The sequence below is a fragment of the Hypomesus transpacificus genome, chromosome 15 (genome assembly GCF_021917145.1).
Source record: "Hypomesus transpacificus isolate Combined female chromosome 15, fHypTra1, whole genome shotgun sequence".
NCBI classification, from domain to species: domain Eukaryota; kingdom Metazoa; phylum Chordata; class Actinopteri; order Osmeriformes; family Osmeridae; genus Hypomesus; species Hypomesus transpacificus.
This window is the reverse complement of record NC_061074.1, coordinates 1392688-1420633: the sequence shown is the minus strand read 5'-3', so window position 1 is coordinate 1420633 and position 27946 is coordinate 1392688. Positions and strand designations below refer to the sequence as shown.

The 27946-nt window shown below is 46.5% G+C and overlaps 2 protein-coding genes across 3 annotated transcripts; one reads left to right on the top strand and one right to left on the bottom strand.

Annotated features, from left to right (window-relative positions):
• Window positions 1-227: 227 nt before the first annotated feature.
• Window positions 228-20138, top strand: gipr (gastric inhibitory polypeptide receptor). Of its 2 annotated transcripts, none has more exons than XM_047036491.1 (15): window positions 228-350; window positions 610-916; window positions 12417-12606; window positions 13485-13581; window positions 13770-13877; window positions 14228-14349; window positions 14606-14712; window positions 15073-15226; window positions 15485-15644; window positions 15754-15814; window positions 15987-16056; window positions 17177-17265; window positions 17588-17726; window positions 17927-17968; window positions 18568-20138. In XM_047036491.1, the coding sequence occupies exons 3-15, from the start codon at window positions 12550-12552 to the stop codon at window positions 18892-18894; spliced, it is 1533 nt and encodes a 510-aa protein (XP_046892447.1). In that variant the 5' UTR covers window positions 228-350; window positions 610-916; window positions 12417-12549; the 3' UTR covers window positions 18895-20138. The 2 variants fall into 2 exon arrangements, with proteins under 2 accessions (XP_046892447.1, XP_046892446.1); XM_047036490.1 differs by having other exon boundaries at window positions 228-916; window positions 18568-18930; window positions 19038-20138.
• Window positions 20139-20478: 340 nt separating this feature from the next.
• LOC124478264 (cytochrome P450 2M1-like) lies at window positions 20479-26918 on the bottom strand. Its single transcript, XM_047036496.1, has 9 exons — window positions 26556-26918; window positions 24071-24233; window positions 22688-22837; window positions 22341-22504; window positions 21900-22076; window positions 21521-21662; window positions 21227-21414; window positions 20968-21109; window positions 20479-20847 (listed from the first exon to the last, which is right to left on the bottom strand). The coding sequence occupies exons 1-9, from the start codon at window positions 26745-26747 to the stop codon at window positions 20657-20659; spliced, it is 1509 nt and encodes a 502-aa protein (XP_046892452.1). The 5' UTR covers window positions 26748-26918; the 3' UTR covers window positions 20479-20656.
• Window positions 26919-27946: the final 1028 nt, after the last annotated feature.

Genomic DNA, 27946 nt, shown 5'->3' with positions numbered 1-27946 from the left:
TGTGTGTGTGTTTGTGTGTGTGTGTGTGTGTGTGCCTGTGTCAGATATGACACAAGGTAACCTAAACACCTTATTTAAAGAATTCCCAGGAAGATTAGTGCTTCTGACAGGTATAGGGCACACCTGGTTGGAGGTGACCAGCACAGCCCCGCCCCTGGCCCAGCAAGGTGACCAAACACGGCTCACGAGTGGGCGGGCAGCGGCCCTCTTGGTCAGGGTGTGTGATGGGTGAATACTCATGGTGCCTTTGTGTGGTGCAGGTTAGAACGAGAACACGAGCAAACAGTTCAACAATGGCTCAACTAAGCAAACAATACTATCCTGGCACGCAAGGATCGCAACCGTTGAAAGTCAGCTTTGAAATCGTTGTTTGTCTAGCAATGTAACATAGATTACAGATAGCCTATTCGAGTAGTGTGAAAATGTTCTGAGCCATGTTCAAAGGAAAGCCCTTCTTGGGTCTTGCTATGCACAGCCAGTGTCTGGATTCACCGATTTTTTGATTTGTGTCCTCTGTATTATCTCGTCATCTCATGCAGTTGTTAAGATTTACACATTAATCCCCACTGTAGCTTTAAGAGACGTCTAAAGCAGTGCATGATTTTACAGGTGACACACTGTTTCGTGTGCTTTGACGAGAACAGTTTACACAGCGCGATCCACGGAGAAGAGGGGAGAGTGTGCCGGCGGCTGGACCCTGCGCAGTCCGTCACCGGGACAAGTGTTTTTTAACGTCCGCTCCTTAAGTCTCAAGAGCTTAGAAAACACCGTGTGACAAGCACGTGTTTCTTCACATTGACCAAACTGTAATTCTTAAATCACGCGGACTACTTTTGGCGCTAAGGGGCACGGAGGCGCACCGCACGGGATCTTACTGCAATCAACCGCACATTGATAAAAAATGAGTTTTCAAACGGTAAGCTGCACACGGTATAGTTGCATTCTCTATTTAAAAATGTAATGTGATCTAGTTTCATTCTAAAGTATTAGTTGGTCAGATCTGTCTAATGAAAAATTGTGCACTCTGATTTTTCTGGTGGGAATGGTAAGAAAGAGATGAGATACAGTAAGATGTTTTATTTGTTTAATTACAACTGGAAGTAAAGCAGTCATTTACTGCGACGATTTCTTAGCAGAAGGTTGATGAATGGCATCTGCTTATATTGAAACTGCTCTATTAGGCACTAAGGTGTGAAGTGTTACAGGATACTTCGTACTGAGACTAAGAGACCATATAGGATGTCAGTAAAATGAGAAAGATTCTCAACTTATTTCTTGTCTTTAGTCAATGATTTATGGGCTACAGCACTATTTTGTTGTATTCTTTTTTGGGGGAGGGGATAATCAATCATTTAGGCTGTGTAGCAGGCTACTAGACTGCATCTTTTTAGAAATATAATTGTAAAGTTAGATTTGCTCTCAGGTTTTTGAGCTCGAGCGTTGTCTGTGTGGATAATTGCTGTTCATGGATAGAAGATTTAATCCACACAGAAATACAAGAAGATTCAAGGGCACATTATGCGATGCCTGAATTTGCTATATAGCCTATTAATTTATCGACGGTCAGATATCAAAAGAGCGTGAAATCCTCGCACAACGTAAGCGCGACAGCAGTGATCTGCCCTCTTGTTAAGTCACTGAGTTTAAATAAGTCTGAGTGGACCCAAAATCCACGGTTCTGGATCATTGGGTCGGTTTGACCACCACAATAGGCTATTATAAAATCGGATTGTCCTTGATCCGTTTGGTGCATTTAACAAGGAGGCTCAAACCTATAAAAGGTTAACGATCCGTTATTGTATTAAGATTTTAGATTAGTTCATAAAGAACAGCTACATTAATCAGAAAGACAAATGCATGTTCTTATTTTTTGAGGAAACTGAACGTTGAATTGTATTTAACTGGTTTGTCAAGTTGTGCGTGCGCTTAATGTACATCAGTTGTCTTCTTCAGCAACTGATAAGGAGAAATAACAAAACTGGATACACTTAATCCGATTCGGGCATCTGGGTCACAGTCATAAGTGTGAGCCTATAAGAGACTATCGATTATTCCACCATTAGAGTTACAATGCAGAATTTAACACAGCACAGCCAACCAAATCATTGACTCAGTTTAGACCTCTAACGCTCTCTCAGACATTACCTAACTGTTATAAACAGCATATTTGTTCGCTAGCCCTGTTATTATTCATTAACTATGGGATATTAGGACGTGTTAGGCTTATCGAATTACTGCATAGGCCTACTGGACGTCTAGGAACCACTACTGAGTAAACACAAGAATCATGTATGGTATTCGGTATTCAGAGGTCGGAATATTGGGATCTTCATGACTGAGAGTTCATCTCTGTTGTGTTAGTGGTCGGCCGTGGTGTACAAGCATTGTGTGGTATCTTTAGATTATGTTGTGGTTCTTTTATTAATGTATACACAATACATGTGCTATTTTTAAGTCATGTTGTTTTATTGGTGTACAAATATCGTGCGGTATTTAAGTCAATAGGTGGTTGTTGTTATTTTATGAGTGGAGTTGTGTGCTTGAGATACTGTAGGTGTGGCTGGGACTGTGGAATCCTATGATCAGAAGAAACAATATCACCTGTCTGCCTGGCAGTCTTTTAACCCACCCTTTATGTGTTGCTCTTTAACCCTATCTCTCACACATTGTTCATATCTCCCACTGCGTTTTACTCACACACACACACACACACACTCACACACACACACACACACACACACACACTCACACACACACACACACACACACCCACACTCAATGAGAATGTTGATCTGTAGTGGCAGCTGCTGTTACAGTTATGGTAAAGCGAGCCATCATGCAGTCAGCCCTACTGTTGTCACTGCTAATTGGTCAGGCTCCTGTGTGTGTGTGTGTGTGTGTGTGTTTGCTTATGCTTGTGTGTGTTTCCCTATATGAATGAGTCATACAGGCAGCTGTGTGTGTGTGTCAGCTCCTTTGCGGTTCCAGGTTAGAGTGTGAAAGGACAGGAGCCGTCAAACTCACATCCAAGCCATGTTTAGGTATGCTGGTGTGTGCTGAGGAGTGTGTATGAGGCTGGTCTATATGGAGCTGGTCTGAGGCTGTATGAGGCTGGTCTATATGAGGCTGTGCGAGGCTGGTCTATATGAGGCTGTGCGAGGCTGGTCTATATGGAGCTGGTCTATATGAGGCTGTGCGAGGCTGGTCTATATGAGGCTGGTCTATATGAGGCTGTGCGAGGCTGGTCTATATGAGGCTGGTCTATATGAGGCTGTATGAGGCTGGTCTATGTGGAGCTGGTCTATATGAGGCTGTGCGAGGCTGGTCTATATGGAGCTGGTCTATATGAGGCTGTATGAGGCTGGTCTATATGAGGCTGTGCGAGGCTGGTCTATATGAGGCTGTGCGAGGCTGGTCTATATGGAGCTGGTCTATATGAGGCTGTGCGAGGCTGGTCTATATGAGGCTGGTCTATATGAGGCTGTTCGAGGCTGGTCTATATGAGGCTGGTCTATATGAGGCTGTATGAGGCTGGTCTATGTGGAGCTGGTCTATATGAGGCTGTGCGAGGCTGGTCTATATGGAGCTGGTCTATATGAGGCTGTGTGAGGCTGGTCTATATGGAGCTGGTCTATATGAGGCTGTGCGAGGCTGGTCTATATGGAGCTGGTCTATATGAGGCTGTATGAGGCTGGTCTATGTGGAGCTGGTCTATATGAGGCTGTATGAGGCTGGTCTATATGGAGCTGGTCTATATGAGGCTGTGCGAGGCTGGTCTATGTCTGAGGGCCGACATCAATCTTTCATTTGAACAGTCCTTCAGAGCTACTGAGCTTGAGTCTAGTTTGATAGCCTGTAAGTAAATAGTGACAGGTACAAGCTGGGCAGAACACAGGACTGTGTGTGTCAGTGCATGCTTAGGTGTGTGTGTGTGTGTGTGAGTCTGTGTATTGGGGTGCTCGCGCATGCTCAGGTGTGTGTGTGTGACTGTGAGTGTGTGTGTGCATGCTAGGTGTGTGTTTGTGTGGGACCCAGCCAGCAAGTATGAATGCCTGCAGCAGTGAGGAAGTGTAAAGCAGTATGTTACTGTAGTATAAACAGTGGGAACACAGAGCAGAGCGCTCTGTGCTGGTGCCCAGCCAGGTTCAGACACAGCTGACATGGCCTTAAACAGTCAAACAACCTCGGAAGTTAGAAACCCTTAAAGTTAAGGTTAAGGGATTGGATGTAGGGGGGTGGGAAGGTTAGGGGACTGGGTTGAGCGTTTCAGATCAGTGGGTTCGGTTTGCATTCCTGGAGGAGAGAAGAAGACTGACTGTCTGCTGGGATCATTACTGTTGACCCGGTAAACAGACCTGGCTGCCAGCCTGGGACTCCTAGCTTACACACACACACACACACACACATGCACACACACACACACACAAACACACAGACACACACAAAAACACACACACACACATCTCAACTCTGCTCAACACTGTGTAGAACACTTTGATCAGGCTTTGATCCCGGACGACACTATTCCCTTATTACCACAAAACAAAATGCTTTCGGTGTAATCATCTATTTCCCTAATACAGTTAATGAGCAGCAACACATCTCATGTCTGGGAGAACGCTCACAGTAATCATCTTTTTTCATCTTGTGAAACACCCCAGACACTCTGGGCCTCGGGACGTTTGTGGATGTTTACAGCATTGGAACAACTCCTCCAAATTGATTTAATTTAGATGTTGTGGGATGATGGCCTCAGTACAACCTCTATACCCGTGATTTGGTTGAAGCTACAATCAAATACATATTTGATTCATCTGTTCATTTGGTAAAAGGTTCCATTAAGTCAAGCGTTACGACATGCTGATTGCATTTTGATGGTTGCGTCTACAGTTCCAGTTAGCGACTGTGTCAAGGGCCACACCAACATTAGACAGTCCGGTGTCTGTGTTCAGCATTAGGTCATGCGTTCATAAAGGCTATGTAATGCTCCATACAGAATGATATAACAGGCAGGCCAGCATGGAACCATAAATAGCTGTGATGTTATCTCCAGTCAGTGTTTCCCACAGATTAGAAAGCTATATGTGGCGGGGGGGGGGGGGGGGTCGAAATAATTCACAAAATCAACAACAACAAACAAATAATTTCTGCATATGCAGGTAGCGACGCTGCATACAGGGTGCTAAATAACTTTTTAACAGGTCAGCTCCATGACGCCGGGTAAGGAGCTAGCTCTTGAAACTTCTCACCAAAAGAACGAAGGGGAACCTTCGATTAAGACATGTCCGTCGGTACCTAGCGAAAAGTAGCCTCAACTTTCCTAGACATTTAGCTACGGCACTAATGCTGAAGGCTCGCTGATGTAGCTGTCGGTCTCACTAGAACGGCGTATGCATCGTTGCTAACGTGTGCTGACGTAGTGACTGTGTGTGTATGTGAGAAAGACGCGTGCGTGAAAGAGACGGAGGGAGAGCAGGGAAAGGAAATGCAGCTGAACGAATACGCTGCGTGTTTTTACCTAAATAGCGATTAAAAAAAATGTTTTACGAAACGCAATGTGTGGCGGCCGGTGTTGATTCTGTGGCGCACCGCCACAAATTAGTCTATGTGTGGGAAACACTGCCAGTGCTCGGGGTATGCGTGTCTGGAGATCTCCTCCTGCCCTGATCCTGGTCGTGATGCCCACCAGCAGAGGGCTTGTGAGAAGGAGTGAGTGACGGTTCCTAATTGGATCGTCTCCACACCGGGTCACTTGACAGGCTGAAAGAATCGGAGTACCTCTGCTCTGTGTCCCTCCCTTAGTCTCTCTCTCTCTCTCTCTCTCGTTTTCTATTCTTTTTTCTTATATTCTCTCTGTCCTCCACATGTATTTTTCTCTCCTTCTTTCTTTCTCCATTTCTTCCTGTCTCCCCTTCTCCCCCTCTTCCCCCCTTTCTGATGGATGGTCTTTTTGTTCCCTCTCTCTCTTTCTGTGTCCTCCACTTTCTCTGCCTCTCTTATCCTCTCTCTTCGCCCTTCTGCCCCCACCCTATCCCCTATCTCCCCTTCCCTCTTCCCCCTCCATTTCACTGAGGACAGAAACATTGAGAAAAAGACAAATTGGAAAGGGAGAGAAAGAGGAAAGTGAAGAATAAAATGCGTTGTCAAGTTACTTGTTGCGTTTGATGGCAGTGGGAAGGGTTTGGAATCCATGAGTGAAATTAGTTTTAAGAGTTGTCACATAATGTTATCGTTTTTTTTGTTGTCCTCAAAGCCCCTAAACTTTGTGTGTGAATGTCTGTGTGTGTGTGTGAGAAAGAGAAAGGCAGCGACAGAGACAAATTGACATTTTATTGTTTACCATTCTAGGAATGCTATCTGTCGCCTAGCAAGTGCGTGAATGTGCGTACGCGTTTGGATGTTTTGGGTTTCTGTGTGACATTTTCCCCCTCGTCTGCCATTCCGGCTCCTTGCGTGCACGGTGGACAGCACAGGCCATCCCTCAAGGTCCTGGGAATGTCAGCTGTGCTGGTGCTCCTCCATGACATATAGACCCTGCGTGGGACAAATCCGCCCCTCTCTCCTCCGCAACCTTGCGGAGGGGTGAGGGGGTCAGGGTGGGGTTAGCCCTCAGCACTGTTCCCTCATACAGGTTCTAAATGACGTCCGAGTGAACAGTAAACAGGCTAGTCAACATGGCCGCCTGCCACTGTCTCTCTACTGATGCGTCTGTCAGATAAAGCATTAGGAATGCACTGTGCGACCTTCCTCCCTCTCCACAGTCCTCTCCTCCAGTCCTTCTCCTCTCTTCTCATTGTCTATCGACTCCCCTCCTCTCCTCCTCTCCTCCTCTCCTCCTCTCCTCCTCTCCTCCCCGCTCCTCAACTCTCCTCATCTCACCTTTCTTCTCTTCACCTCTCCTCTTCTTTTCTTTCCTCTCGCCCTCTCCTCTCAGTAATGGATCCGCCGTGGCTTTGGTGGCTGTGACCCAGCGGGGGTGTAGCTCAGGTCAATCAGAGCTATTCATCCTCCCAGTCCTTTAACCAGGGCTGGTCACTAAGAGCACGAGGCAGACCCCGTCTTGACCTGCTCCGTTCAGGCACCACTGCGGAGAGACCCTAGGGAGCAGGATCCTGGACAGGAATATGACTCGTGTGCTACAGCACATTGGAGTAGATGTCTGTAATGTGTCTGTGGGTAAGCCTGTCTGTCGTATAGCTGTCTGTAATCCTGTCTGTCTGTAAGCCTGTTTGGATGTGAGCCCTCTGTCTGATAGCTGCCTGTCTGATAGCTGTCTGTCTGATAGGTGTCTGTCCATAAGCCTGTCTTTCTGTAAGCGTGTTTGTCAATCCTGTTACACTCCTCTGGATATGCAAAAATGCCCCCTAAACCCTCAGGACTTGTTAGAAAAGCAGAGATCTGACGATACGCACTCCACAATGAAGAAAATTTGTCTGAGTTTTTCTTTGTCACTGCATTTCTCTCTGTTTCTCTCTTTCTCTCTTTGTGTCTTTCTGTATATCTCTCTCTCTGCTTGTTCCCTCGCTCCCTCCCTCCCGCTTCATTGTAGCAGCACCACTGGCACACTGGAGCTGGGTTTCACTGCACCTTTCTTTCTTTCCCCCTCTCTCTCTCTCTCTCTCTCTCTCTCTCTCTCTCTCTCTCTCTCTCTCTCTCTCTCTCTCTCTCTGTCAGTGTCCAGGGTAATGCAGGTACAGTAGGTGTGCAAAGGTCTCAGTTCAGTGGACTCACTGGGCCCTGACTCAACTAATATAACAGAGGTGGTTCAGAGACCATGTTTGTGTGACTGACTGTTAAAAGGTGCCTTGCACCTGGTCGGCTCTGGGTGCTACAAAGCAGACGGCAAAACCGGCAAGTCAGCTCCAATGATGGTCATCCAAGCATCAGTTAGATCAGCTGTAACAGATCGGGTCGGATCACCGTTTCTGTTGGGTTAATGATGTACACACAGAGCTCTAGTTTGTCTTACGTAATAATTCCCTGGTTCTCTGAAAGAGGTTAGTGTTACCTCTGGGGTGTAGGCACAGTAACCAGAACCAGCAGGACACACTCTCGCCCTCTGACCCCCCTCCCCCCCCCCCCCCACACACACACATATACTCACACACACTTACTGTTTCCTGTTAGCCCAGGAAGTAGTGAGCTGCACGCTAGCATCCTGTTTTATTACCAGCAGGAACACACTTTTAGAGAGGGTCCCTAAGAGCTCTGTCATGTCACACACACACAGACAGACGAACAACTGTGGACACACATACACTCCAGAAGAATCTCTAGGGTCATGTACTTCCTTTTTGATGTTCCATTTCCTCTTAAAGGAAGACGCTTCTCTGGCACACACACACGTACACACACATGTTTATTCCTGATGTTCTAAGGAGTCCCTAGATTGATGGTCTGATTCAGAAGTCTGAGTTCAGGTCATTCTTGTACGTCACTCTTGAAAACTTATCAATACTCAACTTCAGAGGACTCACAGAGTACAGGAGTATATCAACATACTGTCATCCTGGGGAGCATGGACATAATATAACCCTGCTTTCTGCATCTACCCATCATCGATAGTTCAGGACATGATTGTGAACACAGGGACACAGGGACAATACAGGGACGATACAGGGACAATAATATATCAACTGAGTCTATACAGAGTAATATCTGTCTAGTGGAAATGAAGCCAGATTCTCTCACAAATCTTTGCAATTTCGTCCCTTCATTTGACAGGCCACTTTTAGCATTCTCTTTTCCTCTCAATGTATTTCTCCCTCCCTCCCTCCCTCCCTCCCTCCCTCCCTCCCTCCCTCCCTCCCTCCCTCCCTCCCTCCCTCCCTCCCTCCCTCCCTCCCTCCCTCCCTCCCTCCCTCCCTCCCTCCCTCCCTCCCTCCCTCCCTCCCTCCCTCCCCTCCCCTCCCCTCCCCTCCCCTTCCTTCCTTCCCTTCCCTTCCCTTCCCTCCCTCCCTCCCTCCCTCCCTCCCTCCCTCCCTCCCTCCCTTCCCTCCCTCCCTCCCTCCCTCCCTCCCTCCTTCTGCGTATATACCTGCGTGTTCGTCTGTGTGACAGCAGATGGAACAGGCCGTAGTGTGGATCCAGAGATCCTGCTTCTCCTTGCCTGTAATGAACTCAGACGCAGGCTCCACGTAAGCTACGACCATCTCTCACCATGTCACCGCGCCGCCTTTTTTCAGGGTTCGGATTCGGTTTTCATGAATTTAGAGAGGCGTACCAGAAGAGTCGATTGATTCTGAAGATGTTTACCTCGGTAAATCAAAGCTTAATGAGTGTGTTATTGGCTCGTTATCGATTGTGCCCATTCAGGCGACTGATCCTCAGATGCACAACCATAAATAGTATGTGTTTGGAAGTGAATAGTTCTGGAAAGGCCCGCTCTCTGTCTTGGTTTCCTTCCGTTTCTCTGTTCCTGCCTTTCACGCTCTCCTGCTCTTTTTGGAGTCCTTTCACATCCTTTCATCTTTCTTCCTGCGTCTTGTCTTCTTTAGCTGTCTGCTTAACCTGTCTGTCTGCCTCTCGTCTCCTTCCAAAACACAGAAAACCCTGTCTGTCTGCCTGCCTGTCTGTCTGTCTGCCTCTAAGGCAGGGAGCTCCCCAAGCCAGCCGACTGTAGCTTAGAGACAAGCCTAAATGGTTCCACACCACTGCCTCCTGTGATATGAAGCAGATTATCGCTCCCTGCTCCATTTTAGCTGTCAGTCTCAGCAAAGCCTTCTGGGAAGAATTCGGAACGCAACACACACGAAGAGCAGTGGGACTGAACTAATGGTTGTTTATCTCATCAGCAGACATGACTTGTGACATGTTATGAACCATGAAAGGTTGGAGGGGCATGTGTTTTGACCAGGAGACAGTCTTTCTTTAATGTGGTCATCCAGTTGTTCTTGAGGTTAATCGAACATGTAGTATGGTTACATACTAATCCCTTCGCCCCAGTCCTCTCCCCCTGCTCTCCTTTCCTCTCCTCCTCTCTTCTCCTTTCCTCTCCTTTCCTTGTCTCCTCTCCTCACCTCTCCTCTCTTCTTCCTCATCTGTTAAACCAGTTATGGCAGCACAGGATGTCCCATGACCTTCCTCTACCTTTACACAAGACGCGTGTCTTGCGGGTCAGAAAGGTAGAATGTGGTTATCCACTCTTCCATCTTAGCTGCGTTCCGCTCTGCATGCATCTCACCTGTATGAGCAGTGAACTGCAGGGTACAGCACATGCATGTCACGGCACATCTTCTATAGATATTAGCTATCACTGTTCATGTAAATGTACAAATCATATACGCAGTATATGGTATTTCCATCTTTCTATGCATATTTGTATGTGTATATATATATATATATGCTATATACACATGTGTATGTATAGGATTGAAGATTTGTCAAAACTTTAAATAAACTAGCATTGTGTATTGATAGTGGACTACCTTATAAATGCTGACGCAGTCATCTACAGCCAGACACCCGCAATCATTCTAATTTGGTTCTACTCTGAGCTTGTCTTGAACCCAGCCAAGACCCCCTCTGCTCCCTGCTTTATGTATTCATTCACACATTTATTCCACTGACAGGATAATGAAACCCATAGCTTTCTTCCCCTTCATGATTAGCTGTGATGATTGTTCTAATTATTTCAGCCCTTCCAATGGTTCTAGTCTAAACAGTGTGGGTTTCCTCCACGATGGCTTGTGGAAGTGTGGTAATGAGTCAGTCCCAACTTGAGAGTTCTGGCAGTATGTTCCTGTCATAAACACGGTCATATTTTATTCCCAGAAAGAGCCCGCAGGCTTCACCAGCAAACTAACGAGGTGGGCTTTCATTAGGATTCATGACCGGGTAAATATCAGCAGCTCTGTTCCATCTCGCTGTGTACGCACACACATACACACACACACACACACACACACTCTTGTCTTCTTGCACACACACACACACACACACACACACACACACACACACTCACTCACTCACACAGTTAAACTCATGCACAGCCACACACAGCACCTGGACCCTCTCTCTCTTTCTCACACACGCACACACACTCTCTCAAAGCAGCAGATGTTTTGGTAAAATCCTTATAGGTTTGGACTGTGACATTTAAATATACGTCTCCTTTCATACGCACGTACACATGCTCACAGATACTGACAGGTGTAATTACCTGCTATCTGTGAGATTTACCTGTATTAACTCTGTGGTTTGACTGACAGGTTGACTTTAAACATAGGGGCCTTGAGCATGAAAGCTCCATGGGTAATGACATGTCAGTCACATGTACCTCACATCATTTCCTGAGATGAATCCAACCCGACTCCATTCCTTGTCAGGGTCAAAGAGGCATTACCCAGAGGGCATTGAGCATTCTTTTGTAATGACTACGGTTTGCAACCCAATTCAGTTATACTGTGGCTTCAATCAAGGGATTGTTCAGGACATCTGCATACAGACACACTTAAAGGACATGAAAATAAAGCGTTTGTAAAAACAGGATGGGTTATGTTCAGTATGGGTTATGTTCGGGGGATGTTATGAAAATCCTGCAGCTCCGAGGCATCCAGCTCATCTCCACAGAATCAAGCAACATTCAATATGTTAGAAGCACAGCGGGCTGTTCCTAAGACATGTCTCTCTCTCTCTCTCTCTCTCTCTCTCTCTCTCTCTCTCTCTCTCTCTCTCTCTCTCTCTTTCTCTCTCTCTCTCTCTCTCTCTCTCTCTCATGGTGAATACATTACAGTGCATTACTGGCGAAGCCACAAGACACCGCAGAAAACAGAACAATCATTGAAGCCTTTAAACCGTTCCCTCTCACCGGGGAGAGTGAAACGGCGAAGGCAAACGCGTTCTCTTTCCTTCTGATGTTTGTCTCTAGACTTCCTACTGTCCTGGTGCGTGTGACCATCAGAGTCTGGGGCGGGGGAGTTCAACAGAGCTGTTTTCTGCCCTGTTAAAAAGAACATTGGGCTTACTTACACACACAGGAAGGAACACACACATTTACACGCACACACGCTACAGACACACATGCTACAGACACACACGCTACAGACACACACCCTCACAGAGCCATGAATAATAGACAAGCGAAGCCGTTCATTCATCATTTATCAGAGTGCTGGGTCTCCAGGTGAAAGGCAAGGCAGGGTCCAGAAGCTTGTTTCCGTGTTTGGTCTGATCCCATCCGCCAGTGTGGTGTGTCTGTCTTCAGAGTTGTGTGTGTGTGTGTGTGTGTGTGTGGGCAGGTACGGATGTTTGCGAGGGTGGATGTGTTTGTGTACTTAGCTTACCGTGTATGTGTGTGTGTGTGTCGTGTCACCTTACCAGTACATAACAGGCTTTGTTTACTGTGGGTGGATGTGTTTACTGTGAGACGGTCCACATCAAACTCGATGAGCAGGAGTCCTGCTTGCTGTTTGCAGGTGCCGGGCCTCAGGGTGGGGGGGGTATGAGTCACGGCTGGGATCTGCCCCACCCCGCTGCTGTCCCTCTGGGGTAAGTGAACCCCCGAGCCCTGAGATGTCTGCCCCCCCGACCCTCGCACCCCCCTGAGTAATGAAGACCCTCGCCTTCTTCCTACTCCTCACCCTGTCTGTGCTCAGCGGAACAGAGGTAGGTCCTCCTGGACACACCCCCCCCTCCTCCACTTCCATCCTGGGGAGACACTCGACGGGAGAGTTTTGACATTTGAATTGAAAGAAATGCATACACAATCATTAAAAGCTGCATTTCTACGGGAAATGAAGCAAATGACATGAAGTTCTTATCAGGAAATTTGAAATGAAAAACAACCGGCTGAAAAATCTAGCGTGTCTATTCTCTCATATACGTCTCTCAGACTACAATTGATCTGAATACAATTCATTTAAAATAAGGAAAATATTAAAGAATGTATATTTTAATATATGTACCGAGCGCTCCAAAATGACCTGCCAGTGTAGTGCTTACTAATGACCCTCCCAATAGCCAGCAGAGCAGGCTCTGTAGAATCACCTCAGAGTGCTGTGCAGTGTCCCCCAGACCAGCTCAGACACGAGTTAGGGTGTTATATGGTTGTCAGTACCTGCTGTGACACTTAGGTAATGAGAAGATCCCTCTCAAGAGGACCACAGGCCATCCTGTACATGTCCGAGCTCTTCCCCCCAGCCTGGCCGGGAGAGAGGCAGCACTGAGGTGAGACAGAGGCAGTGAGAGGAGCTCTGCTCCAGCTGAGGTATCGATCCAGCTGCTTCAGTGGTCTGTCAGCTTTTATAGAGTCGCCGGTCGAGAAGCCAGAGGCTTTACAGGCAGTTGGATCAATCTGGAGATGAGCACTTTAGTCAGTACTCGCGGGCAGTACCGAAACACCTACTGACATCGTACAGAAACACAGACTCCATCCAGAAACACAGACTCACTCTGTCCAGAAACACCTTGTTTGCTCAGTCCAGGTCTAAGCCCTGACCTCAGACTCCTGACCTCTGACCTGCGCTGTGATTGGCTGTGTGCAGCGTGTGTCTCAGAAGTCTTGGAAGGACACCGTGGAGGAATGGAACAAATACAGGAACGAGTGTCTGCTACACCAGAGCACAGAGCCCACGCCTTCAGGTAACACGCCCGACACACACACTTACACGCCCGACACACGCATACACCACCCACACTCTCACGCACAACACTTACCACCTCTTTCCTCCATCCTCTCATCCTCCCATTCCGGCCCTCTCCGCCTGTACTTTAACTCCCTTTCCCCCCCTCCTCTCTCCTCCTCCATGTTCTCCTCCTCTCCGGATCAGGCGTCTTCTGTGGTCGTATGTTTGATATGTACGCCTGCTGGGGAGATGGAGAGCCTAACTCCACCGTCAGAGTGCCCTGTCCCTGGTACCTGCCCTGGTATGACACAGGTAGGACTGCCCACCCCATGCCACTACCCCTACCCTAGTACCGGTCCCTGTCCCTGGTACAGATCACTTTAGGTACTGCTTCATCGTGAGGGACAGCACCTTTCACGTTCCACAGTGGGGCTGATATTAGGTTCTGTTCATAACAATCCCAGCTACTTGCCCCAGATACAGATAAGGAAGAGTCCTGGATGTAACTAATTACACATTCCCCATGAAGGTCTGACATTATCTGGCTAAAACTCTGTCTGGGAAACTGACATTAGATAATACGTGTGTTTGTGTATGTGTTTGTGCTTGTATGTGTGTATCCACGTCTCTGTGTGTGTGTGGGCTCCTCTGGGTTTGTGTAGTCCACCATGGCTACGTGTTGCGGGAGTGTGGACCGAACGGCCAGTGGGCGACCAACATAACGAGCCCAACATGGAGGGACCACTCCCAGTGCGAGTACGACAGCAAGCAGCAGGGGGAGAAGGTGGGCCGTCGCACTCGCTATGGATACTAGACACATCTGAAGGCATCTCTGCAACACTGAGTCACTGTCTGTCTGTCTGTCTGTCTGTCTGTCTGTCTGTCTGTCTGTCTGTCTGTCTGTCTGTCTGTCTGTCTGTCTGTCTGTCTGTCTGTCTGTCTGTCTGTCTGTCTGTCTGTCTGTCTGTCTCCCTCCCTCCCTGTCTGTCTGCCTGTCTGCCTGTCTGTCTGTCTGTCTGCCTGTCTGCTTGTCTCCTCAGGAGTACCAGATGGCAGTCCTGGCCTACTTCAGAATCATGTACACAGTGGGCTACACTCTGTCTCTGGCCAGCCTCTCTTTGGCCCTCATCATCCTGAATGCCTTCAGGTACACACACACTCTCAAACCTGCACACAAACACACAAACCCCCTCATTCAAACCAGCACACAAACACACAAACCCCCTCATTCAAACCTGCACACAAACACACAAACCCCCTCATTCAAACCTGCACACAAATACAGAAACCCCCTCATTCAAACCAGCACACATACACTTAAACCAGTACACATACATATACAGTAGAGCTATATCCAGGTAATTAACATAATTCACACAATACAGAGAAACCATTTATAAAGCAAAAATACAGTACAGTCTATACAGTCAATATACAGTGCTGTACAGTAAACACTATATCATTTTAACGTAAAACATAAATGGCTGTTGTGTGTTTCTTTGGGAAGGAAGCTGCGGTGCACCAGGAACTGTATCCACAGCAACCTGTTTGCCTCCTTCATCCTGCGGGCCGTGTCCATCCTGACCCGGGACGCACTGCTGACCAGAGATACGCCAGAGTTCAAGAACAACAGGGACGTGTCCGAAGTGCTGAGTGACCAGGTCGGCAAAGACACAAGCGCTAGTCTCTCTTCGCTCTCTCACATACACACACACGTTTACTTCTTACACATCCACACACATCCACACTCATCCACACACTCACACATCACACAGAAACACATCCACTCTCCAACACACACACACACACACACTTCTGCTCTCTTGCTTACTTTCCCTCCACCCTATACCCCCACCAACCTCTTCCTCACCCCACCCCCCTCCACCATACCCCCCTCCACCATACCTTCCTCCCCCCAGGCGGTGTCGGGCTGTCGGGTGGCCCAGGTGCTGATGCAGTACTGTGTGGGGGCCAACTACTACTGGCTGCTGGTGGAGGGCCTGTACCTGCACAACCTGCTGGTGCTCAGGGTGTTCTCTGAGAACAGCTACTTCTGTGGTTACCTGCTCATCGGCTGGGGTAGGCACTCACACACACACACACACACAATAGCAGACAATGCTAGCTTTTACTGTATTTCCGCTCGTACACACACTCACACACACAGTGCCTGTATTTTGTATTTCAGGGACCCCAGTGTTATTCGTGGTCCCGTGGATAATCGTTCGGTACTTGTATGAAAACACCAGGTCAGTCCCTCACACAGTCACACACACAGGGTATCTAGAGGGATGGATGAATGGATGACTGGGTGAATGGATGGATAGATCAGTAGTGAATCAAGGACATGACCTTCAGTATATCTACACTATACAGCCCATCTGTATGGAGTCTCTTGTCCTGATGGTTGTGTGTCTCAAGGTGCTGGGAGATCAATGAGAACATGGCCTACTGGTGGATCATACGCACACCCATCCTACTGGCCATCCTGGTGAGTAGCAGTCACACACACAGGCACACAAACAAGCAAATACACATTCTGCTGTGCCTTGAAGTAACAGGGAGTCTGAAGCTGATTCCAAAACAGCTAGACCCTATTGTCGTTTACTCACACGCACACACACACACCACAGCCTCCCTGAAGTCTTGTGTTCTCTTTGAAGTTAGTGGACCGTGACAGGCCACGGGCAATTCTGCCGACGCGAGCGTCAAGTGGTTCAGTTCCGGAACACATCCAACAAATTAAAATTCATGGATGAGTCATTGGCTTCCGACGACAAAACAAAGAAAAACTCATACCACCACCCGGATTCTTTTCTCAGTAACCCAGTAAAGAAGGTTGAGGGCTGGGAGCCGTTAAGGGCTTGTTGCTCTCACAACTCAAGTTCCATGAAGGCTTCACACTTCTATTGTTGCGGGTAAACCTCCGATACCGTGGTGGCGTGTCTAAAGCCTAGCTCTCACACTGCTGACAGACCCCACACACAAACAGGCCGAGCAGTCAGCAGTTTCCAGGGACAGTGGCAGCGTTGCTGCCTCATCGCCTTGTCCTCCGTCAGACGAAAGCCCTCGTTCAGTGGCTTCTGTTACGGCTACGGCTCAGATTCAGAAGATGCCGGTAAGCCAGACGTACGAGGGAGACAGTCTGAGCCTGGACACTTGCTGACATTTCGATTTGTCCGTTAAGCAGACATTTTGTATTCAAGCGAAGATCAGTGCATTTAGAAAGGGCACTAAATAATCTAAGACTAGTACACAGTTCTAACAGGTTAGTGCCTCATTTATACACAGTGCATTATCCTAAACATTCCATTTTCATACCCAGTAGCTGGCCTTTACGCCCCACTTGATAATCTAAAAGAACAGCCAGAACACATCTTAAAAGCGCCTATTCACAACTCTCTCCACAGTCAACTGCTGACTGCATAATGAAGTTATGAAGAAAGTACACTCAATTAGTGTTGTTGACCTATGTTGGCATTTTCTTTGCTGTTTAATGAGGAGAGGAAATTATCTTTTCTGACAGTGACTTCTGTTTATTTTTTATCTGACTGTTGTGAAGTTGTTTTTGGAGTTGTTGTCAAGTTAATGTGTTTTCTTTTTGTTTCCAGGTCAACTTTTTCATTTTTATCCGGATCATACAGATCTTGGTGTCTAAACTCAAGGCTCACCAGATGAGATACACAGATTACAAGTTCAGGTGAGTTGATCTCCCACATCCCCAGATCAGACGTACAATTGGCTTCTGTTGGGTTCCATGTCAAATAACACCTTCTATGTGTCTGTGTGCATGTGCGTGTGTGTGCATGTGTGTGGGTGCGTGTGTGTGCGTGTGTGTGCCTGTGTGTGTGTGTGTGTGGGTGCGTGTGTGTGTGTGTGTGTGTGTGTGTGTGCGTGTGTGGGTGCGTGTGTGTGCGTGTGTGTGCCTGTGTGTGTGTGTGTGCATGTGTGTGTGTGTGTGCGTGTGTGTGTGTGTGTGTGTGCGTGTGTGTGTGGGTGCGTGTGTGTGTGTGTGTGTGCAGGTTGGCCAAGTCCACTCTGACACTGATCCCTCTGTTGGGGATCCATGAGGTGGTGTTTGCTGTGATGTCAGAGGAGCAGACGGAGGGAGTCCTCCGAAATGTCAACCTCTTCTTTGAACTTTTCTTCAACTCCTTCCAGGTAACTGATGACTAGAATGGAATACTTCTTGGTCATTTATGATGAGCAAAATTAAAATGAAACCGTTCAAAGATTAAAAGTTAAAAAAAGAAAACTAAAAAATGCATACAAACATTCTTCTTGTAGATATGTTAGTTTCATATTTTGTTCTACTAATGGCTCCCCCCTCCTCTCTTCCTCTCCCCCCTCTCCTCTTTTAGGGTCTCCTGGTAGCCATCCTCTACTGTTTTGTCAACAAAGAGGTGAGTGTGGAAATGAAGGTGTAGAAGCTGACATGGGGGAAGGTGTGTGTGTGTGTGTACGTGTGTGTGTGTACGTGTGTTTGCAGGGTGGCAAATAGTGAGAACGTATTACGGCAGCACCCAATGACTGCTATGTGTGTGTGTGTGTGTGTGTGTGTATATGTGTGTGTGTGAGAGAGAGTAGCAGAGCACACAAGCATGTCACCCAGGCTTAGAAGTCACACTGCTAAACATAGCCGACTGGCCAGCAGGATGTCACTGGTCGAGGCAAGAGTGTGTGTGTGTGGTTCATAGGCGGTGCAGGGTGTGTATGTGTGTGTGGGGGAAAGGTGGGCAGGTTTTTGTATGGGGGTTTGTGCAGGGGGGCTTCAACCCATGTCAGCATAAAAGGTCAAGTTTGGAGAGGTCACGTCAAAGGTCACATTTACACACATGGTTGTCCTGTTGAACTTAGCGCCCCCACGTCCTACTTCTCTTCATGTCCTGTGTGTCCCTCTCTCTATATTCATTTTTCTCTCTCCCTCCCTCTCTCTATCCCCCTCCCTCCATCCATCCCTCCCTCTCTCCCTCCCTCTCTATCCCCCTCCCTCCGTCCCCAGGTTCAGTCGGAGATAAAGAAGAAGTGGCAGAGGTGGAAGCTGGGCATGACCGTGCTGGACGACCAGCGAAACACTGGCAGCCAAACCCCACAGGTGGGCGCCAACGCACCTCCGTGCCAACACAACCCCTCCTGCCAGCCCGACTGCCAGGCGTTGGAGGGCCCTGACCCCCACCCTCCTCTCCTCTACCACCACCACCCTGGAGCCAGGAAGGGGAAGGCCTACTGCTACATATCTGCTCGCAAGCAAGTGCTCAACGGGCTGGATGGACCACCACAGGGCAACACAGGAGAGGGAGCGGTCAAGTACTCAGAGAGCTACTGTTGATATCGAGACATTTGTACTGGAGAGTGGAAACTAAGCGCTAACTGCTAGCTAGCTGTAGCTTTTCCAGTGGATGGAATAAAACTTATATCCAGAGGACTACTGAGGACAGGGATCATGAAGGATCATGACCTACTGAGGATGAAAGATCATGGTCAGCTCTGTTAGCAGTTAGCGTCATTTGGAATAGGAGAATCAACTGCCTCTTATACTGAGGTCTTGGAACTGCAAAAGGGGTTGCTAATGGCTAACTCATAGCAGCTAACGGCTCGCTAACAGCAGCATGACTAGAGGACTAACCAGTGGCCAACTGCCTTTGCCGTTGGAAACTGTACCTTCTTCATGTCTCCACATACACAAGGCCTCAGGATGGATTTTTGGGGGAATATCATCATGAGATCTTGGTGCTGGTCAGAAATGGGTTCTGTAGAGCCGTGGTTCTCAAATTGTGGGGTGCGACTATCAGAAGGGGGTGTCCAGTGAAGGCATGAGGGGGGATGGAGAAGGACTGTGTATTGTCGAGTGTATTGAGGCTGTAAATAGAAAGAGAGAGGATACAATTATAATTGGGGGGGGTGTTTTTGAGGGGTGCAGGGCTGCCAACTTTTCAAAAAACCTTGGAGTGAGATTTGGTGGTGCCAACCTAAATGTTGCTGCGTACAAAGCACCCCCCCCCCCTCCCCGACATTTCACGGTTTGGCACCCCCCCTAACCCCCCCACCCCCCCCCTCCCGAGACGAGCTTTCACGAGTGTTCGAGTGTCTATGTTGCTTTAGTCCATGTGCCTGCACCTCGACCATTACTGTTTACAACGTTAATATGAGTACTTGGTTGGCGTTGCCTTCTCAGTGTGAGAAATACAAGGTGTGGCGTGAGAGTTGGCAGCCCTGGGGGTGGTAGAGCGACTGAATGAAACGGTTTGAGAACTACTGATGCGAGTGGCTGCTGTTTGAGCCTGGATTTGAACCTGGGTCTGGGCCTGAGCCCGGGTATGGGTCCAAGTCTCATTCTGGGTCTGGGTCTGGTACCGAGTTTGGGTCTGGATGACTGCAGATGCTAACTGATCACATCATCACACCTGGCATCCTCCATCTACTCTGGCCGACACTTTTTTAATGTAGTTTTTTTCTACCTCTGTTTTGACTTTTGGACAAAATGAAAAATGATATTTCCTGTAATGTGCCAACTGTAATGAAGATTGTCTGCAATGAACAACTAATGAATAAACATCCTAATTATGTGTTGTATATTGGTATTGGAGAACATAAAGACACACATCCAATATTCTATTTAGAGTTTGAATTTGATTATAAATTATTTTCACATCACTAGTCACAGGCTAACACGTCCTGTTATCTAAATGGATAGTCACCTGGAAGACATATCACATGGTGATATGTGACTGTTTGTGTGTCAGAGTGAGTTAAAGAGAAATGGTGAAGATCGACTAAAGAAAAAGAGAGAGAGCTTTTGCATACATGCATCTCAATCTACTGGAGATCATATTACTGTAAAAGTATTTATGTAAAAAAATGAAAAGCAGGAGTAAAACAGTGTTAAGAGTATATTACTGAAACATAAAGAATATCCTGTCAGTAGTCATTTTATTTTAGTACCTGATATAGCTAGACACAACAACAGCAGCAATGATAAGCTTACACTGCATTCAGCCATCTCATCAGGGCTTTATAGAAAAACACCATGAGTCATGGGATACAACCTCCACAACCCAAGATGTGTATGTGCGTGTTCATATACGTGTGTGTCACTCCTCTCTCCTGGGTTTGATAAAACACTCGTAGATGGGCGGCTGGCGTCCAAAGCTGGTGCATTTGGATGTGATGTCGATCTCCTCAGAGGGCACAGTGCCCTCAAACGTGAAGCGCTGCAGCAGAGAGGTGAAGAAGAGGAAGAGCTCCACCCTGGCCAGACCTTCTCCTGGACACACGCGCTTCCCTACCGGGGTCAAAGGTCAACACAGAGTCAGTGACCTAGCAAAGGCAGAGGTACACATTTTTTTCTGTAAGGTGTTAAATAACAAGAGTAAAAATGTATGCGTAAATTTAGAAACTTTACCTATCCCAAAAGCAAGGAATGCATCGTTATTCTTGAAGCTTCCGTCTTTATTCAGGAAGTTCTCAGGGTCAAATTCTTGGGGGTTCTTGAACAGTTCTGGGTCTGAAAGGGCCGAGGACAGCAGAGGAAGGACCATGGTGCCCTGGACCAATCACAGGATACTATCTCAACGGCCTTTCATGACATCACTTAGTTGAGGTGTTAAGTAGATAGATACACATGTTTAAAGGAACATTTCACAGAAAATTGCATGTTTTACCTCAGGTATGAGATAGTTGTGAAACTCTGTGTCCCTCATGACTTTGTGAGGAACAGAAGTTGGGGTCAGGTCCATAAACCTCTGGACTTCATGGATGACTGCGTCCGTGTAGGGCATCTTAGACCTGTCATCCATCCGAGGTATGCGGCTCGAACCCACCACCTCATCTATCTCCTTCTGAACCCTCTCTGAGAGAGGAAGAAGGAGAGGAGGGTGGAGAAGTGGACAGGAGAGGAAAACATGACCTTGCAGTTGATTCAGACTGACCAGGAAAGGCATGTTCTGCTAGGTTACCTTGGATGTGAGGGAACTTCATCATCATCAGGAAACAATGTCTCAATGTAGAGCTGGTGGTCTCAGTTCCTGCTGAAAACAGGTTCCACGTGTTCGACAGCAAGTTCTCATAGTGGAACTCTGAATCTGGAAAGTCTTTATTCTACCGTTGGAGAGAACAGGAGATTACTGTAACTCAGTCCTCATCCATCAATAGGCATCCGAGGACATCTGGTGGTGAGCTGATGTAATCACACCACCTTTTCAAACAGCACCAAAGTTGACTGAGCATCACGTAACATGGGCCAAATGTCTGTATGAAGTTGTGACATTCATTAAGCTGCAACCTCCTAAGCAGAAAGAGCCTCTATCCTCCAGTGGAATATCTCCATCTCTGTACCTTCAGTATCTCAGCCAGGAAAGCCTCTATGAAGTCCTGGGGGTCTGAGGGGTCCATGGTTTTGAGACGTTTGTCTGCCTCCGCTTGTACATACTGCCTGGCCTGGTCCAGAGTGCGGAACATGTCCTGGTGTGACCCCGGGATGCAGCCCATGATCTTAGGGAATGTGTTATACATCTGTCCAATAACACAAACACATGAGGGGAGGGGGAGAGGGGAGGGGAGAGATATGGGGAAAGGGAAAGATGTTTTTGTTTAATTCATGATGGTGACTGACACCTAACTTTTAGTTATGCAGTGCTATGTATCTATGTATCAGTATATACAAAAATGTTAAAGGGTCATCTTTGTAAAAGGACAGTCTCGAATTTAAGGACCTTAATCTGACAAAAATGTATCTCAATCCACACATGCAGTAAGATTGTAGGTCATTTTCCCTACCACTCCAATACGTCTGTTGAGAATATTGAAGTAATCGTCCACAGCCTTGTAGATCAAAGTGAAGTTGGGGTCATCGAGTTCATATCTGTGGCCAAAGACTATCGAGCAGATCACATTGGCCACAGAGTAGCACAGGTGATCTTTGGGGTTTATCTTGGTCAACTCTGAGAGATGCAAAAGAAGGGTTTGGTTTCTTCATTACTTTCTTCCAAATAAAAATTTGCTGATTTTTATCACACGCAAGCTGAGATAATGGAGAGGAAAGGGAGCATATCAGGAGTATCTGTCAATTAGCAATTACATTCCTTCGTTATAATGGACTCTTATCTGGGGGTGAAACTCTGTACCTCCTAACAGGCTGAAGGACTGAACCAGACACTTGGCCTCCTCCTGTACCCTCTCCTCAATGCTCCTGCGACCCATCCCAAAGTTTTTCAGCGTGGACAGGGTGAACCGCCGCATTACCTTCCAACGGTGCCCACTGGCCACCAGCACTCCTGCAGGATAGGGAGGGTAATGACAGTTCAGAGTGTGGATCAGGTCGGAGAATGTGTCCATTTTTACAAACTATTGAGCAACACAAACAGTATTCATAAAACATTTGGAAAAGGCCTTTAGAAAACTTGCAAACTATTTTTTGTACTGTTCAACATACCCTGTGTCATCGGATGCTTGTCCTAACGCTGACAAAACTAATCGTAGGGTAGTTTCCAAAGCAAAATAAAAGACTGTAATGGAATTATTTTGACACAGTTACAATATCTATGTTTCTTTAAGCGGTAAAAAGTAAGTTCCTTTGTTATAGACAGTCAAATGTAAGAAACTGAGGCTCTGTGGTATGGTTTACTCTGTAGAAGGGACATTCCGATTGTCTTAAGGTATTTACCACTGATCTAATCAACAGCCAGCAAAGGCAATAAGTTGGGGGAGTGGAGTCAGGATTAATCAAGTTGACCCCTCTGCCCTGAACCTTTGCTGCCCTGAACCTTTAGGTTCAGAGAGGTTGGGCTGGTGTCCTGTTTGTAGAAACTAGAAACTACATCAACATGGGACACTGGCCTGGGGGGTTTTATTATCCAAAACTGGTACTGACCCGTGCTGACCAATCATGGTGTATTGAATGTTTAGTTTTTTTTACTATTAGTTTTTCTTATTATCTTTCTCACTCTTGCGAACGATTTGTGACTAGCACACCCTTCGTTAATGACTGATCACAAAGTACTTTGTTTAATCTTATGTATTTGCATAATCTAAATAAATTGTATTGAAACCGCATCCCTTGACTGTTCAGATCTACACAGTGCCACCTGAATTCTTCCATTACAAGACCCCTGAACCTGTCACCTACTACTGCCTGTCAGGGTGATGTACGTCACACTGTGACCTCATATATATTTTGCCCTATTTGGTAAAAGGTTTTCTTTATGTACTCTGCTCCATAGGCTTAGAACACCTTCAAATGCAAGTCCTTGGGTCCTGAGCAAAAAAATCTGCTGTCTTTCAACTTCACATAGTGCCTGGTTCTCAAGATAACAATCCACAGACAAACAGACAGACAGACAGACAGAGATTCCTGGAATTAAAGTTGGATGTCTCTTCGGATAAAAGTGTCTGTCAAATGAATAAAATGTAACATGGGATAAACATGCAAATGTATGGCACAACCAGGTCATAGAACCACTGTAACTGGGTTCATGGCAGCAGTGTAACCTGGGAGACTTCCCTCCTACCGAATCCTTTGGTGATCCTCATGATGATGGGGTAGGTGGCCCGGCCGCTGAACTCATCCCCCTGGTTGACCAAGGCCTCCCTCAGGGCCTGGTAGCCAGAGATCACCACCACAGGAGTTGGACCCAGCCACACCGTGAACACAGAGCCATACTGCTTGGACATCTGACCAGGGGATGGGGGTGAGGAGAGAGGAAGAGTGGGGGTACGGTATGAGGGGAGGGGGGGGATAAGGGAGAGAAGACAAATGGGTAAGTTATGACATGGGTGGGAGTGAGAGAAACGGGGGGGTAGAGAGCAAGAAAGTCATGAGTAAAGGTCTTACAGGCATAATGACTACACTATCTGTTGAAGCGTGTTCTCTCATTTTACTGATACACTTCCACTAATACGCACTTTTGCTGTTGTTGGCTAAGGAGGCAAAACAGTCGGGTGAAGTCAGGAAAGTTGGGATATCAGGTCAAATGGGACAATGTCCTTTACAGGAAACAATGATTTGGTTTGATCTGAGAGAACTTTGATGGGCAGAGCAAAGGCTTAAAAATGTAGGCTACTGGCCGCAAAACTTGAAAGTATTAAATCAAGCAGGAAGCCCAGGAAATCAAACGGTTAATAGAAGAGACCCAGATATGCAACAAAGGCCTGATGGTGACCTTGTGTTAGAGCATTCTCTTTATCAAGTAATGCACATATTCTGTGAAGTGAAGAAAGTTTATTACTTGCGGCATGCTGCAAGGACACAAATCGTCATGGTGGTACAAAGTTTGTCTGCTAGCCCGTCTCCATGCTAAACATACAACACCACTCTCAACAGTCATTGGTTCATACACAGACATCATACAGACATGCAGTTGACCTATGTCTCCTCTCATTGGCTAACTCCCTTGCATAGATCTTGTGCGTGTGTATGTGTGTGCTTGTTTCGACATCAACCCTGGTTGAAACACAATGGCAGAATCTCCGGACCTGGTGTCGCAAAAGTTCCTCCTCACAGGTGACAAGCCAATGGTCACCAGACCTTGCGTCTCCACTTAGGTCTGTCGAACAGTATCTCCTTTACACAAACAAACCCCCAACATCTTCTAGTCTTGGTCACACAGAGTCAATAACAAATGCTCACCCATCCCCCAGGGCAACAAAAGTCCCTAAGTTAGGTAAGCGAGAGTTAACTTAGAGGTAGTTCCACATGTAATGTTGAACACAGTATCATTTGATACAGAAAATAGAGTTACATCTTTGACTTTTCTGACACCTTGTGAACACAAACTCAGTTGTGCAGAAACTCTCCAACAAAGTTGCAGAGAACATGATCTGGCCTGGGCAGACTTAAAGTTGCATTTCAAACGTATTATCAATTGTGTTCATTTCTCAAACCAAGTCATGGGCTGGTGGAGGAGGAGGATGGGGAAATGGAAGAGGAAATGGACTGGCAACGTCACAACAGCTCTGATGAGGATGAGAATGAGGCAGAGATTGGGACACTCACTTGACTTGAATCAGATTCAAGTCACAGTTGTAATCGCTTGAGACCTGACTTGATGTACTGTAGGAAATAAGATGTTCTGCATACAATTGAGATTCATTGTCCTGGTCACTGCAATGTTAGAGACACAGTGTGTATTGATGTGTTACAATGTGTAATTGATGTGGTGTATTTCCTTCTGATGACCCTGAATAGAGTGGTCAACCGAAGCATGGTAGGCTACAGGCGTTTGACTGCAGCAGAGTGCTGTTATTTGTATTTGTCTGAGAGAACACTTAGCAACTTATGGCATGGGTGAGCTGGCTAACGTTTTCTGGATTTGTTTTTATTTAGATTGGTTATGTATTCACTGTTAGGTAAACAGTGGAGAGGACCAGCGCTCTCGATTTTTTTTTCTTCACAACTCAGCAGTTCTGTTAAAACTCTGGCTTAGTATTTTTCATGAACGTTAACTTGCGTAGTTGGACTAGTTAATGTTTACATACTGGCTGTAACAAAAAAGAGGACTTTGATTGAAAGTTAGGACATTCTGAAGACGAATGTCGGATCAAATAAACTTTAAATAAATAAATGTAACTACTACTATTTATAAATTGAGCAGATGCTTGAATAACGGAGTAACCTGTAATTACTGTAAGTCGCTCTGGGTAAGAGCGTCTGCTAAATGACTAAATATAAATGTAATGTAAATGTGAACTTGAATACCTGGCTCCGTCGTTCTTGCCCGGCAAGGCGACGTGACGTTAGGCTACTATTATGATAATGATGAGTTACTATTATGATAATGATGAGTATCGCTTTATTATTACTATCTTCCTCTTTTGTTTTCATAACAATATCGGGGGGTTATCAGATAATTTATGAATCGTCTTTGCTCCAGATGAAGTCAACAATCTAATGACGTCTTAACATGCCACGATGTCACTAATTATAATATAGGAATTACGTTGGTCAGGTCAATGCAAAATTGTTAAATATGTGTAAGCTTAATGCTTCTGACCAACCTCAACGTAGAATTTGTAGGGAGCTTTCATGTCCATCTGCAGCAAGTTTCCTAACAGAGGCACCGGAGGTGGACCCGGCGGTAAACGTCCAGAAGTTTGTTTTCCACGGTTCTTCAACCGGAGGATACAAAGAACCACAATTGCCAAAACGACTGATACAAAGTTCGACTGGATCATCTGTAGCAAATCCATCTTCAGGAGAGGAATGCGCACTGGTTAACCAAAACTTCGTTCTCTGCGTTGGTTCGTTCGTTGTGGTTTCTCAACGCACCAGCAGTGTTTTATCTAAACTCTGGGTGAGAATAAACAATTTCACGTGACTATGGGGAATCATGGAGAACGAATCAAAATTATTTTGGGTTGACTCTGTTTTCATACTAAGAATTATTTTCTAATCTGCAAACATTAACTTTCTTGTAACTCCATTCTTGTAGCGCTTGTCCATAGATGCGCGTGACATCATGTTGAGAGTGAGTTAGATTAGTTTCATATGTCATCAGACCACCTGGTCTGTCCCCCCACTGGATATTGTGTCCTCTCATTGTATATTCTGCCCACCCTTGGATGCCCCCTTCCCTTGGACATCATCTGCCCCCCTTCCCCTGACATCATCAGACCTTGGAATGGTCTGTTCCCCACCTTGGAGACTCTGTCCCCCGACCTGCACGTCAGCAGATCCTTGGACTGCCTACCCTGGGTGACCACGAGCGCCCTTGACACTTGATAGGATGACCACATTCCCTCCCCATTGCCTTCTGACCAATCACCTAACAAACACCTCCCTCTCTTGGGGGTACAATACCTGTCTCCCGTTTACAGGGAGACAACTTAGACTGGGCAGAACTCTCTCTGATCTCTGTCAAGACTACTTTCTCAACTAAGGCCTTCGTTTGATCTACTCTGTCACTCTGTTTCTGTGAAGCTGCATTGGCATCATGACTGATTCACCAGACTAAGAACATCCTGCTGTGTGGTTTTTATTGTGTATTCTTGTGATTGCATTATTACTTACAATAAACTACAAATAACTCAGAAAAACAGGTGGATAGAGTCAGCAGTAGGACTAGGTCTATTGCCTGTGTGTGTTATATTTTTTCTTATTTTTATTTACAAGATAGCTGCTTGTTGTTGGTGGCAAATAACAATTGATGTTTGTTATTTGAAGGTGTTTGAGGTGAAAATTCCCCCACAAAAAAAAGACAACATTTGGAAGATTCGAGATCGTGAATCTCCGTAAAATCCGAGTCCGGGTGATGACGTTGGCCTATAATCGTTCAAGAAAAAAAGTTTTTTCTATTGATAAAAATGAATGGGAGGAATTTGCGTAAAAAACTGCACCTAAAACTGGGATTTGGATATGGCACGCAAAATAGAAGTGTAAACCCGTGTCA

Bases quoted from the DNA above. Each gene is read 5' to 3' on its own strand.
- gipr (XM_047036491.1), top strand. From the start codon at position 12,550: ATGAAGACCCTCGCCTTCTTCCTACTCCTCACCCTGTCTGTGCTCAGC. The intron at 13,878-14,227 runs GTAGGACTGCCC...GGGTTTGTGTAG, and splicing joins CCTGCCCTGGTATGACACAG to TCCACCATGGCTACGTGTTG. The intron at 17,266-17,587 runs GTGAGTTGATCT...GTGTGTGTGCAG, and splicing joins TACACAGATTACAAGTTCAG to GTTGGCCAAGTCCACTCTGA.
- LOC124478264 (XM_047036496.1), bottom strand. From the start codon at position 26,747: ATGGATTTGCTACAGATGATCCAGTCGAACTTTGTATCAGTCGTTTTG. The intron at 22,505-22,687 runs GTACAGAGTTTC...TGCATCTCTCAG, and splicing joins GTCCTTCAGCCTGTTAGGAG to AGTTGACCAAGATAAACCCC. The intron at 20,848-20,967 runs GTAAAGTTTCTA...TGACCCCGGTAG, and splicing joins ATTCCTTGCTTTTGGGATAG to GGAAGCGCGTGTGTCCAGGA.